This window comes from Passer domesticus, chromosome 7, assembly GCF_036417665.1.
Source record: "Passer domesticus isolate bPasDom1 chromosome 7, bPasDom1.hap1, whole genome shotgun sequence".
NCBI lineage: Eukaryota > Metazoa > Chordata > Aves > Passeriformes > Passeridae > Passer > Passer domesticus.
Genome location: NC_087480.1, coordinates 4,204,021 through 4,218,176, shown reverse-complemented (window position 1 = coordinate 4,218,176; position 14,156 = coordinate 4,204,021). Strand labels below are relative to the sequence as shown.

The following is a 14,156-nucleotide window of genomic DNA, read 5'->3' as shown; positions in this document are numbered from 1 at the left end:
GAGGGGGAAAAGGTATTTTAAAAAGGTGTTTTGCAATGTAAGAGAAAATAAAGGAAATGAAATGTTAGGAAAGGTTCTTTTTAACAATAATATAATCAGTCTTTGAGTTTCCACATTCATTCAGTTATCAAGAACTTCGTAACTGACTTGGATCTAGGGGAAAAAAAAAAAGACTAAACCCGTGTTAACCCAGAACTCATGTTCTTGATTTCTGGAAGATCCAGCCCCTTGCAGAGGCTCAGGAGAGGGGTGGGATTGTGTTTGGAACAGCCAGATTAGGATGGGTGTGTTTGCAAATCCAGCCCTGAGACAGACGGCTATTCCTGCTGCTTCCAAAGTTCAGGCTGGCCTGGAATTCCTTTATTTGTAGTTCTGTCAGGACACTTTGCACAAAGCAAATATGAGGCTGCCTTTATCCAAACATATGCAGTGTTTTCAGAAGTAATTCTGCTCTATTAGAGCACATTGAAATGATGATATTCTGCATCTTCAAACAAACCATCACCAATGCAGGCCAGCAAATGAAGCATTCATTAACCTGCTGTGACTTCATGGGTAAATTGCCATTTGTAAAACATTCTGGAGTCCTCTGACTCCAGAGAACCACAGCACAACTAAGTTGTACTGCATTGTATTATTTTAGCAGATGAATTTATGCCTTGTTTTTATTGTTTTGCCAGGCTACCAAAAATAGGCAGTTTAGATACATATATATATATATAGTCTAAAGCCAAATTTAACAGCCATTTGTTAATAAATACTGGCTACAACTGATATTTTTGCTATAGTAATTGCAATATTTATCCTCCAGAAGATGCACCAAATAAAAATCTTTCCCTTATCACACAAATGTCATGTTCTGCTGCTGAAAGGATCTATGTGCAGGAAGCCAGCTGAAACCTTTTGGGGACTCTTCTGAATTTTCTCTCTACTCAGTGGCTCAGCCTTGCTCCCTGTCCTTTCCCCCTTCCTTCCCCAGCAGGAGAACAAGGAGGGGTTTGGAGGACAGGAACATTTCATGGCACAAAGGCAGGATTTTGGGTTTGGAGAACAGGAACATTTCATGGCACAAAGGCAGGATTTTGGGTTTGGAGAACAGGAACATTTCATGGCACAAAGGCAGGATTTTGGGTTTGGAGGACAGGAACATTTCATGGCACAAAGGTAGGATTTTGGGTTTGATGGACAGGAATATTTCATGGCAAAAAGGCAGGAATTTGGGTTTGGAGAACAGGAATATTTCATGGCAGAACAGCCGGATTCTGGGTTTGGAGAAGAGGAATATTTCATGGCAGAACAGGCAGGATTCTGGGTTAGGAGGACAGCAGTATTTCATGGCAGAAAGCAGGATTTTGGGTTTGATGGACAGGAGCACTTCATGGCAGAAAGGTCAGCCCTGGGCAGGGCAGGGGCACCTGTTCCCATGGGAATGGGGAAGGTGAGGAAGAGGAAGGGGGAGGAATTGCCTGTTTTTCCTGAGCTCCCCTGCTGGCCCTGTGTGCTGACAGTGCTGACCACCACCCACCATTACGAACTCCAGGGGATCCCTTCCCTCTGCCTCCAGCTCATCTTCTCACCTGCCCTCTTGTTTGTCCTCAGCACAAATGTGAGCACCTCCCACTGTCATGAATGTAGATTACACCGGGTGATTTCCTGTCTCTGTTATCTCTCCTCTCAACAAGGGTGAGTGGAGTGAAAACCACAAAGGCCGTTTTTATTTTTAGCTCAGCATGATAATTTTGAAAGCAGATTCAGTGGGTGAAAGCATCAGCTCTCTGAGGCAGGGAGACAAGTAAAGCCCTTCGTAACAAGGCCACAGTTTGATTGTTTTTGAACAAACATGATAAAGAGAAATCTACAGGATAATAAAGATATGAGTTAAAGAAGCAGAAGAACAAATAACTTTTTTTTACTTTTCTTAATAATAATTCAGTATCTGAGTATAGAAGAGGGGAAGAACACACGATAAAGAAGCTTTGGAATCTTTGCCTCTGAATAAATGATATATGTAGATGGAATAAATATCTTGAATTTGGCCACTGAGATTAGTAACACCCATCATGAAACTATTCTAATCTCATTACCTACTATTCCTGTCTCTCATTCAGGAAACAAGTAAATGATGAGTGTTGAGTATTTATTTTCACACAATCTCTGCAGCTCAGGGTTCTTCTGTTCTCAGTGGTTTACCTGATTTCTTTACTTAGGAGAAGAAATTCTGATTCAAATGAACTTTTTTTTATTTTTTGGTATAAGTTATTTCTAGAAGTTTCAGGTCAATGGGACTTTCTACAGGATTTCCTCTGGGAGAGGAGCCTCAGATCTGCTGGTGGCACCAGAGAGGCTTTGTGTCCTTTCATCTCCACTCGTGCAAGGCAGCAGCAGATCCTGGGGATCCCTGGAGCTCCAGGAACGTGGAGCTGACTAAAGAAGGCAGATAGGTGCCAGTGACCTGAATTTCACAGAATTTGTGCTTTATAGTCTCTGACAGCACGACAAGACTTGTGTCTCCTGAGCCTCCCACATGTCTGCTACTCATGAAAGTGGCCTTGTAGTAAGATGAAGTAAAGTTTTACTTTCGGAGCTAGGAAAAGGCAATTTCTTTTTCAAATGTCACAAAGTCGTAAGAAGTAACTGCTCAAAAAAAAAAAGTTGCTGAAAATGCAGGTAGGAGCCTTGCACATTGTCATTGTCAGCATTGAATCTGCATGTAATTAGAATTACACAAGGAAATTAATTTTAGCTATAGGTAGACATTTATAGAAATGCCAGAGTGTGGGTGTTTCCATGTATAGTATCAGAAATCCTTCATAAAGGTTGGCATTTCAAGCTGGCAACAAGATTGTTCTCCCAAGAGAGCTTCTTTGGGGAGAAAATCAGTGAAATAAAAGATGACAAATATGTGACAAAGGTCTGTAGTAATCCCAAGTCCACACTTAATTACTGTTAGTGATGAGCTGGTCAGGAGCTGAGATTTTTCTTATAATAAATTAGTTATTGATAAAGACTTTAAAATGAGTAATTATGTTTTTTATGTTTCAAGTACTAATATCAACAATTTTCTCTGTATTTATACAGATATCCTTCTTTGCTCTTTTCTAAATTACAGCAACTAATAATCAGTTACAATAATCTATGAGTTGTTCAATGGTTAAATCATTTTTTTTCTTTTTCACACTGTTATAGAGTCTTTTTAAATTTCCCTGGTACAGACTATGCTTCAGTTAATGAGATTACATTATTCAATATCTTTGGAAATTAATGCTTGGTAATGCAGAAAAATTTGTGGTGTTGAAAGACTGACCTCTAGAAAAATGTGGTTTATTATCAGAAGCAAATTTCTCTCTAGTAAGTCTTTTTTCAGCCTAATATATGCAAGTCCACAGCACACTTATGAAATCTATCTGATCAAAAGAAATCTGGAAGCCACAGTCCAAGGTGATCACGTGGCACACAAGTGGTTTTTGTGCATTTTTTTGGAAGGAAATAAATAACTGAGTTCTTATAGCAGTGAAAATTTGTAGTTCAGGTGCTGCAAAGAGCAGCCAGAGCAGGGTGAGGGAGGTTTATTTCATTTCAGCTGGATCCCATTTGGGGAGAGGGAATAAACCCTGATTTGGAAACACTTTGCTTTTAGTTCGGGAGCATTTTTGGAAAAGGAAATTAAGAAGCAGAATGGGAAGCACTGACTGAATCAGTAGTCCCACTTTTAGTTGCTAAAATTAGAAACCTTGGAAGTCAGAGGGATAAGAGAAGGAAAGCTTTGAGCCTCCTGGTAGGAATAAATTCTATTTTTATAACAGGAGCACGGGTAGTGCTGCTGTCAAAGTTCTTCTGCTCGCTTGGCCACACAATATTTTCCTGGGCTGTCCCCAGTATTTCCAGGGATGCTCAGGCTGGATCATTTGTGTTTAGCACTGCATTTTCACCAAAATAACATCTCTCAAGCAGCTATTTTGCTTTAGCTGTGTGTTGTTAACCCTTCCAGTCTGCTTTGAGAAAATGTGAGTATTTCTACAGGGTATTTTCAATTTTCTTTAAAGTTCCCTAGGCTACATCTCAGCATCCTCAGAGGAGAATTGAGGCATTTATGGCTCTCAGGAAAGGCTGTTAGGGTTTTTGTACTCAGTTACTCAGTGGGGAGCTCCTGCCTTTGACTGCTTTCCACAGCAATGTCAGAGAACTCCTGCTTTTAGTGTAAGGGCACATTTCATTATTTTTCATCAGATAAGGCCCCTTATTTGAGTGGGATCATCTTTGCAGCTCACATGTGCTGGAATATTTGAGCTGAAGCACACTAAAAGCTGATAGCTGGTTCTGTACTGGGCTCCCCAGGGGCAAGGGGCACCTCTTGGAGGAGGAGGTGGCAAAATGTGTTTGTCCCCTGCAGGTTCTAAAGCTGCCTTAGAAACCTGCAGCAAAAATGCACCCAGAAACTTCCTGTCCCTTCCCCTCTGTGCTCTGAGCTCCTCTGTCACTCAATATTATCTGTGACCAAACATCTGCTGCAGGCATCAAGCAGTGGCATCAAAACACAGACACTGCACTTACTAAAATAATAATTTTCCTATTTGGTTATCCAGAAAGCCAAAGATTTGCAGATTTCTGCATTTATGAACAAGTATGTGTGAATTTTGCAACCTATTTGGGGGTGGGTTGTTTTGTAATTTCATTTTTTGTAAATTTCAATATTTAGCTTATCCAACAGATATTAGCTGGATCCATCAGATATTTAGCTGACCCATCAGATATTTATCCTCCATGTTAAAACTTGTTTTAAAGTTACTTAAACTGTCTGAAGATTTTATTTTTAACCCCGAATCAGCTGCTGCTTACTCCATGAAGACAGGTTTGTTTCCAAACCTCAGAGCAATAAATAACTAGTGTGGAAAATCAAGATATTTAAAGCTATGTAAGAGTGATGTCAAAGAACGTTCGTCCTTCTGAAATTCTGATTTTACATTGCAATATTTGTTCTTTGCATTTAAACTCCCCTTCAGATATTAACACTTTTGCAAACATTCAAACAAATTTTAGCTCCCTTATTTTAAAGAGCTTTGATCACAATTAGAGAGCATCTGAAGTTAGTTTGTCAGTGCAAATGCAAGTAGTTTTAAGCATGATCTTCATTTTAAAATAACTCTTAGCTGGAAATTGAAATAAATGTTCCATTTCCTTTGCTTTAGAGTTGCAGAATGACTGTGGTTTACCTCTGCCACTTGTTTCACTGTGCTCAGAGCACCAAGGAAGTCTGGTCTTTAGTCGTGCTTAATGCTCTTTATTTTTCTTCTACAGAGAGCAGGGGATACAGTCAGTGGAGATACTGAAAGGTAATTACTTTTGTTATTATATATTTAAATACATACACAGTTATTTTTTGTGAATTAAACTCCTTTCTTTACTTTTAGAAGCTTTGTTGCAGTATTTAAGGAATAAATTTTCAGGGTTTAGAGATATCAGTGCTGATATTATTCAGCAAACGTTTCTTTGCCAACATCAAATGTAAATAAAAATTACAAATTATTCTTCAGATAAAAGTTTATAAAATATTTGTAGAGGGAAAAAATTCTACTGTTATGTTGCCCAGTCTACTTTTTTACTTTTGAAATTCAATATTTCAGACTCACTCTGAGGAGGAAAAACGTAATGTGTGTCTAACACAATTTTCATAACCAACAGGCAGAATGGTTCAGTGAACATCTACCTCTAATTCAGTCTGTACAAAACTACTGCTTATATTTGTGGTTTGGACTACACAGATATTAAGAACGGGGTCTTCAGTTTGGCTTTTAGATTTGAATTGAATCAATTTATTCTAATGAAGAAAACAGTGATTTTGTCTTTCATTTTTTTGCTGTTTATCTGATGAAATATCTTCGTATTCATGTTGCATCCAAAAGTCACAGTTAAAGGAATGTTTGAAGCAACAGCTACTTTGTATCATCATATATTCTAATTAAGTTGTAATCTATGATAATTATTCATGGTTTTTCATCCTGTATATGGCCTAAAGCTATTTAAGAAGCTGAATAATTAATTAGATTATAGTCCTTTGACCAATCTAAAGGATTTACAGCTGCTGACGATTCCCTCCAGTGCTATAAACACCCCTGAATTACAGCTAAAAGTCTGAGGTGCAACACTATCAGCTGCTGACCACCTCATGCTTGATTTTTCAGGGCAGACAGCATTTTTACCTCTTTATGTGTGTTTTAAACATCTCAATGCAGTCGAAAGGCAGCTGCAGTGGTGACCATTTGCTGCTGTTTCCCTGGTGTGCTGTGCATGGTTAAAATGGCATTTATTAACCCAAAGGGGCAGCACTGTTAGCAGAGATTAAAGTGAAATGAAATTCCACCTCATCTGACAACAGCCAGTCCTGTCTCTCCAGTGCCAGCAGTTCATCACCTCAGCTAAGTGTGGGGGTTTGCCTCTACAGGAGATTAAACACATTAATATTTTAATATTAATATTTTGTTCCACTTTGCAGCACCCCTCCTGTGCAGGGTTACCTGGGGGGAGAGTGAGTTATTCCTGCTCTCTTTTGAAGTAACAACTTCATTTCACCTTTTGCCTTTACCTCTTACACCTGAGTGTTCAAAACCTACTGTTTTCTGTAAATCTGGCTGTTTTCACTTAGTCTCCCAGCCCCTTTACAGGCTCTCCTTTCCTGTTCCACTTGTTTCTCCTAATTTCCAGCCTGGCTGTGCCCTCCCTGGGCTCCTTCCTGCCTGACTTTTGTGCATCAGAAAGAAACCCCACACCCTCCCCAGAGACAGCCCCGTGTCTCACCAGCTCATTTCCTCCTCCACACCCACGTTTTGGTGCAGCCACGAGGAAGAGCTGCACAGGAGTTTGTTTTCCTTCTGAGCAATTTCGTTCTTCCCAGAGCAAAGGGCTCCTGATTTTTCCCGGCGGGTTGCACGTGCCCGGTTTGGCAGGGACATTGCAATCCAGATGGAACATCCCTGGTGGACAGGACAGGGCATCTGCCAAGAGATACTTTCCAGGGACATATGACTTGATGAAATTTTGGCAAACTTTCATAGCAAAAGGCTATGCCTTTCTATTCTTTTATAGAAGGTTCCTTCTCCCACACATTTTAGATTTCAGGCCCAAAACATGACCATATTACCTTTTCAATACGAAAAATATTTGAAGAGACAGAATTATATCACCTACCTAATAACCTTATTTAAAGTGTTTTAAACAGCTTAAACCAAAATAAAAACCAATTTTCAGATGTTTAGCTCCCAGGGTTAAGCTTTGGCGACCAGGAGACAAGCTCTGTGGATAGATTGACATATTTGGGTGAAATACCATTACCTTCAATTACTGAAAGAGGGGAAATTTAGGTTGGATATACAGAAATTCTTCTGCCTGAGGGCAGGCCCTGGCACAGGGTGCCCAGAGAAGCTGTGGCTGCCCCTGGATCCCTGGCAGTGTCCAAGGCCAGGTTGGACACTGGAGCTGGAAAAGGATTGTTCTGTGTGGCTGAGCCGTGAGGAGAACGGCTGACACTTTACATGAAGTTCAGAGTCACACCGACACAGTACAGAATCTGAAAAATATAAAAGCTGAAACTTAAGGCATCAATTTAGGCAGAGGCAGCCTGCAGCTGGAGGTGGAACCGCTGGATGTGTGGGTGCACGGAGGTTTCAGGAGGGCAAGCTGAGCTGTGTCCCTGAGCAGCAGCAGCTTTGCTCCCCTGCTTGCCAGGAGCAGGGACAGGCACCCAGTGAGGAATCACTGCTCGGCTTTCCTGCTGACAAACACCCGGCTGTGCTTAGCAGGGCCCTCCCTGGTCTTTGATCTTCACTTCAGGAGAATTTTTCCCAGCACTAGGAAGGGTTCTGGCCATGGGTGTGCATCCCTGTGGGGACCTGGGTGCAGAGCTCTGCCTCCCTCTGCAGCCAGCCTGCAAGGGGAGAGAGGCAGAAAGACTGTATCAGTCACACGGGGCACAGCTGCTGCTTGGATCAACATTTTGCTGAATATTTGCTGATTTTGTGTGTGAAAACACTGCTCAAGTTCTTTCTCATTACACATTTTGTCTTTGTAAATAATGCTTAAAGATTATTTTAATCACGGTCACAGCGGTCTGCTTTAGAAATTACTTTTTTTTTAGTTGTGGTTAATGCTGGAGAGATAAGAAGAGATGAACATTTTAAAAATAACTTTCAGTCTTGACATTTTGCTGTCAGTATTGCATGTTCAGATGCACCTGTACTGCAGAGATTTACAGGTGCACCTGAGTTGCTCGAAGCATCAACAGCCCAGAGCAGAGACCTGAGCCAGGGATTTCAAACCTCACTGCAAAATACTCAATAATTAATCTGCAGTGAGAATTTCCTTCTTGTAACAGGAATATATTTGAGATGGAAGTTCTAGTAACCTAAATGTAAATCATGGATCCAGATGAGGTGATTGAAAATGCATGCCTGTGACCAGGTAAATAAATCCAAAATACTACATGTGTGCATTAGTCCATGTGTGTATTAGTCCTTGGAACTAATGGATAAAAAAATGACAAATGAAAAAGGGATAAAAAGGACAAATCTGACCCTGATTCAGTGTCCTATTTCCACCATGGCCAAGTCTGCACTGGACAAGGAAAGGCCTCTGGTGCTGCTGCCCTGCTTTGTTCTCAGTCTTTACAGAGCTCTCATACATCAGAGATGGTGTTTTTGCATTTTAAAGTGTCAGTTCTTGGTATCTGTGGCATCCTGTAACAAAGTCTTACGGAACTTTGTGCTGCAGGATGCTGTGGTTATATTAGAAATTCACAGAGTATCTGTAAGCACTATGTAATCAGTTTGGGTTTTTTTCCTGTGGTTATTTGACATCTTTCTTCTGTTTGTCCTAGATATGCAAGTTCTGGCATTGACCATCCAGGAAACACATCCATGAGGAAGGTAATGATTTATAAATGTGCTTTAAATAAGCAAAAAAACGCCTCAACTTTTCAATTTATTGCCACATTTTAAAAAGATACCTGAGATATCCCAAACCTTGATATTTGCCTATGTTATGAAAGAGCTGAAAACACAAATCTAGAAATAATTTCCAAGTTAAGGAAACTGGCTGCTGCAACCACAGCAGGTCAGTGTGCCTGCAATACTTTTAGTTAAGGTTAGGAACTTAGGAATTCAGTTAAGTTTAGGAACCTTGGTGTGTGTTCTCAAGTATGTGATGTTTGGGGAGGAGAATCACACACCACATTGGGCTGGAAGGCACTTCTGGAGGGAGGCTTACCCTGAAGCTAAAGAAAAGTTTTAACTCTTAGAATGTTTCAATAGTACCAATACTATGATAAGGAGATTGGGGATTAAGATTTTCAAATATTTTTGTGGTACCAACTTTGAGGTGCTCCATTTGCAATGGAAAATAGCAGTAACAAATTTGTTTTATTATTATTTCACACAAAGGACAAACAACAGAACCTTCATTTGTCGAATGTCACTTCTTCATTCTGACTTGGCACTTTTTACACTGATGAGCTTGGACAGGGCTTGGACCACCCTGGGACAGTGGAAGGTGTCCCTGCCATGGCAGAGGGGCTGGGATGAGCTTTAAGGTCCCTCCCAACCCAAACATTCCTGTGGTTGTGGTGACTCAGTTCTAAGCAGTTTTCCCTAAAAACTCCTGAGGTTAAAACCAGTGGAGCTACAAGCAACCAGTTTTACTTTCATTTCATGTTTCTGTGCCAGCACTTCTCCTGTCCCCTGACTACACTGAGGACTCCTTAATTTACCTTCAGGAGCATCCATTCAATTCTAGCACCTTTTTAATTTCATTTTTCACTGGGCTGGCTTTGGATGGGGGTGGCAGGGTGTGCCCTCTCTGACTGTGGCCTCGTGGTGTGGTTTTGAGATAAGAATTGAGACACTGAGAGCCCCAGCGAGTTCTCCATCATCTGTCTGTATCCCATAGCAACTCTGAGTCATTTGGAGTTGTGAGTTCTGTTTCCTTACAGTGTTTGTCACCAAGTTAATTATATTACAGTGATTCTTTTATCTCTCAGAATGTGGAGTTTGAATTTTTACATTAGCAGTGCTAATTAACCACTGATTCCTAAGGTTATTGCAAACCTTTCACTTTCTCTAGTTTCCTGTGTGCATTCTATGTGTGCATAAGCAAAACAGGAATAATTAGCTAAACATTTTAGAAGAAATATATTTTTTATTTCAAAAAGATATTTTCAGCTCTCCCTTGATTTGTTGTGCTGTTTGTCACTATTTTTAAAACTTTGATATTAAATGATGCATACCAGTTTCTGGTGAGTGTCTCCTCCAGACGTTTCATTTGTCTTGCAGTTCTTTAAACTGACCCACATTTCATTGTAGGGTTTTATTCCATCCCTACATTTCTCTAGCCTAAATTGGGGGAAAATTTGGTGATGTCTTTTTCAGGAACACACCTGCTTTGCCCTAATGCATTTCTCTGGACAGAGGAACACTGAGCAGATTGTTCCAGCCCCAGCCAGCACAGAACTCCAGTTGACACACCAGGGCAGATCAATATTGCTGCTGTGATTTGCAGCACATCCACAAACCCCCAGAGCTGCTGTGCACATTTGATACCTTCTCTCAGTGTGGGTTTTTTTCATCATTTTCTGGATTTTGCCACCTTTCCTCCAGCAGAGGAGCATTGATCTTTGTCTTCTCCTGAACAAAGAGACACATGTGCAGAGAAGAAGTGAAACAAGGGAGACGTGCTGAGTTAGTGGATGCTGCACCCTCCCTCACTGAGCTTCCCCTGCCAGAATTGTCACATTTTGTGGGACATTCCTGTCCTGGGGCTGGCTGGGAGAGCAGGCTGAGGTCAGGAGAGCACAGAGAGCTGCTGATCCCTGCAGTCCCCACAAAACCTTTCCCTTGTGAAGGGCTAAATCAGGGTCACAGAGAGGGCTGTGCATGTCCAAACCCACTCCTCCCTCTGCTGCTTTCATTTGAAATAAACCTTTGTCTCTCTGGAGCTGGAGTCTTGTTTTCACCTGATTATTTTCTAGAGTTCTTAAGCATTTGTACATTGGTGGCAAATCCTTACGAGTTTTTGAGTACTATCCCTCTTTTTAGGTTTAAATAAAGAGATGCTTTTAGGGTTTTTTTCCCCCCAGAATCTGTAGCAATTTTCTAATGCTGCCACAAAATGAAAGATTTTTTTTTTCCTCCTGGGACTTATTCTGTCAACCACCAACCCAAAAAACTTGTTTCTGTGGTGGGAAGAGTGTGACTTTGACACGTCATTAAGCACAGGATTTTGTATATAATGTTTGTGGTGAATATTTCTTTTTGAACGCATATTTTTATAATTATTTCCTTGTTGCAACAAACTTCAAATACCAGTCAATTTATCAGCTCTTTCGTGGGAGTTTATATCTTTAGTTTTCAACCTACTGCTCAACTATTCATGCAAAGATGCTTTCATTGCAATTGTAATTAATAGTTTTAAAGCTATTTTAATTTGCAGATTTAGCAGAGTGTTGTTTTCTTTATGAGGTTGAAGAAAGTAGTAAGAGAAAAATGACAGGAGGGAGATCCTGTGACCACTGATGCTGTGCTAACCCTGGAGAGGGGAGTGAATGAAAGCTCTTCCATGTTTCTGCTGTCACTTGCACTGGTGTTTCATAATTTATTTACTTTTTTTTTCTTACAGTCATTCCATTACGCTTCCCTCAGGGTAAAAAGCAGAAAATGGTCAAAAGGTAACTTCCTTCAGTTAACATTCTGAAACTAGAAAATGAAGCTCCTTCTCTGATAATAAGTGATCTGTAATAGAAGTTCAACTTGATTCAAATATTTCTAAATTTGATAGTAAGCAATAAAGGAAAATACCAAATTAAAATACCAAAAGAAATATTTTATGGGTATAATACTGCTTGGGTGGGTGGAAAATGTTCCTCTTCCTTAGGAAGAAGGCAAGGAGCATATATGAGCAAATTGATGAGAATTTACCTGCAGAACACTGCAGAGCAAAGGATGGTGGTTTATATTCTCTACATTTCTTCCCTGTTTCACAGCTGTAGGACAAATGCAATTCTTGTAGCATCATAAACTTGATTTTTCACAGGAAAAAAAAAGTCTGATATGTTAAGGAAATTTCCTCCATAGTTTTTTTTCAGGAAAATAAATGATACCATATTTATTAAAAACCCTGGTTTTATTAACATCTATAAGGCATTCTAAGCCTTTCCATTAGGATTCATTGAAATAACTCCAAGAAAAAGAAAAACAAACCTATTCCTGGTGCTGTGCCTTTAACAGGATGCTGTAAAGCTAAAATATTGTTGCTCACTTCAAAAAATCATGTAAGCATGTGCACTGTTATGGAAGTGAACAATCTTTGGTTTTTATTGTTTATAAAAACTGGGTTTAAAAATTCCCATAATTTGACAAAGCTTCTGCTGCTAAAGGGAAGGTATATGGAAAAAAATATTTGCATCTCTGTACAGATTGTGTCATACCCTGAGTTCCTGACTGAGGCTAAATAAACACATTTTTACTTTGGAATGGTGCTGTCCATCTTAATCAGAAAACAAATGCAGCCCTTAGAGGAACAAACCCTCTGGAGATGGAATGAAGCATTGCCTCGACCAGGCCCTTTTCACTGTGCTCACAGCAAACCCAAACCCCAGGGCACTGCTGAATTTGGAAATGGCTCACTGCCAGTCTGGAGAGGGTTTGGCTGGGAGGGAAATGCTTGAATTACAAATGGAACGTTTCCCCTCACCCCGTGGTGTTCCCAGGGAGTTCCCTGTCCAGCGTGAGCAGGAGGCGCATCTCCTGCAAGGACCTGGGCCACGGCGACTGCGAGGGCTGGCTCTGGAAGAAAAAGGATGCCAAAGGTTATTTCACCCAGAAATGGAAAAAGTACTGGTTCATTCTGAAGGATTCCTCCTTGTACTGGTACACAAACCAGAATGTAAGTACGGGCCATGCTTGGAAACAGTCAAAATGAAACCTTGAGCTTTATCATTCTTTTAGTCTGGGTTTTACTGCATGCTCGGATGAACTGCCACTTTAATTGCCAGGTCTGCAGCACTCTGGCTGGAAATATTTCAATTGAAATTATTTTTTGAAGTCTCCAAGTCCATGCTCAAGCTTAATAAAATAGCAGACGTTCATGGCAGTCTTTCAGAAATGAGTATGTCTGTAGTTAATCCTTTTCCACAGATTTATTTGGGCTAACAGTGTTCACACTCAGTTTCAGTTGTGAGGGGGGATGTGTAAAGTGCAACCATTTGTGTTAGTTAAGCATTCTGTGAAGCAGATGTGAAAATCTGAATTTGTAGATCTTTTTTATCTAGAAGTTATTTTTATATCCATGTTCCTCTTGCTTTTTGCTGAATTAGTCTGGAGTTTGCAGTTTCTCATGTGTAAAATGCTGTTCTTGGTGAAATTTTCCTGAAAACCAATGGGCCTATGCTGGTGCAATCTGCATAAATGTAGGGAAATAACAGAGGAGAGGAGCCCAGAATGTTCAGTGATGCTCTTCCATTTGTGTGCAGCACCCCAGAACTTGAGCTGAACTCTGCAGCCTGCTTTGGTTACTGATCTTTTACTCCACCTCTCCCATTTCCTTCCAGAGGAGGTGTTCAGCAGCATAATTCCCCTCAGTTTTTGTGGGTTTTGTAGCCCAAGAGGCTGCTCAGGCTGTGGGTGGTTAAGGGGTTTGTGGGGTTTGACATTTCCCATGCCAGGTGGGGGCACTGGCCGTGCCCCCTGGCTCTCAGGCTGTGCCCAAACCAAGCCATAATTCACTGTGCCCTTGCAAAAACCTGCCTGCTGTTAATAAGTCCCTCTGCTTTTCCTCCTGAACTGCTTCAAAAGAAGCAAAAAGTGACAGGATGCATTTCCTGGTTATTTCCTCCCCATTTAATCAGAGGTGACCTCGCCAAGGAAGCTCCTCAGGGGCCATGGTGTGACAACTGTGACTTTCAAGAGAGACCTCCACCAAACAGCTGTAAAATGCTGATTTATGTGAAGAATCTGAGAGCTCTCCTCTGTTTAGGGGTTGTGTTTGGGGCTGAAGGGTTTTCTGTGATATTCAGCCAAAGGGGTTTTGGGATGGCTGTGCCTCCTTTGAGAAATTACCAGTTTAGTTACCTCACAGAGGTTATTTACATTGTGGGATGAATTGAATCCATTCCATAG

General features: G+C 40.7%; 1 protein-coding gene across 2 annotated transcripts in view; it reads left to right on the top strand.

Annotated features, from left to right (window-relative positions):
* Positions 1 to 14,156, top strand: part of LOC135304262 (connector enhancer of kinase suppressor of ras 2-like) — a 163,523-nt gene that overhangs the window by 128,500 nt on the left and 20,867 nt on the right. For both annotated transcript variants that reach the window (XM_064426505.1, XM_064426506.1), the window contains exons 15-18: positions 5,296 to 5,330; positions 8,867 to 8,915; positions 11,659 to 11,707; positions 12,749 to 12,924. In XM_064426505.1, coding sequence (XP_064282575.1) covers positions 5,296 to 5,330; positions 8,867 to 8,915; positions 11,659 to 11,707; positions 12,749 to 12,924 — 309 coding nt within the window. The remainder of the gene's footprint in view (positions 1 to 5,295; positions 5,331 to 8,866; positions 8,916 to 11,658; positions 11,708 to 12,748; positions 12,925 to 14,156) is intronic.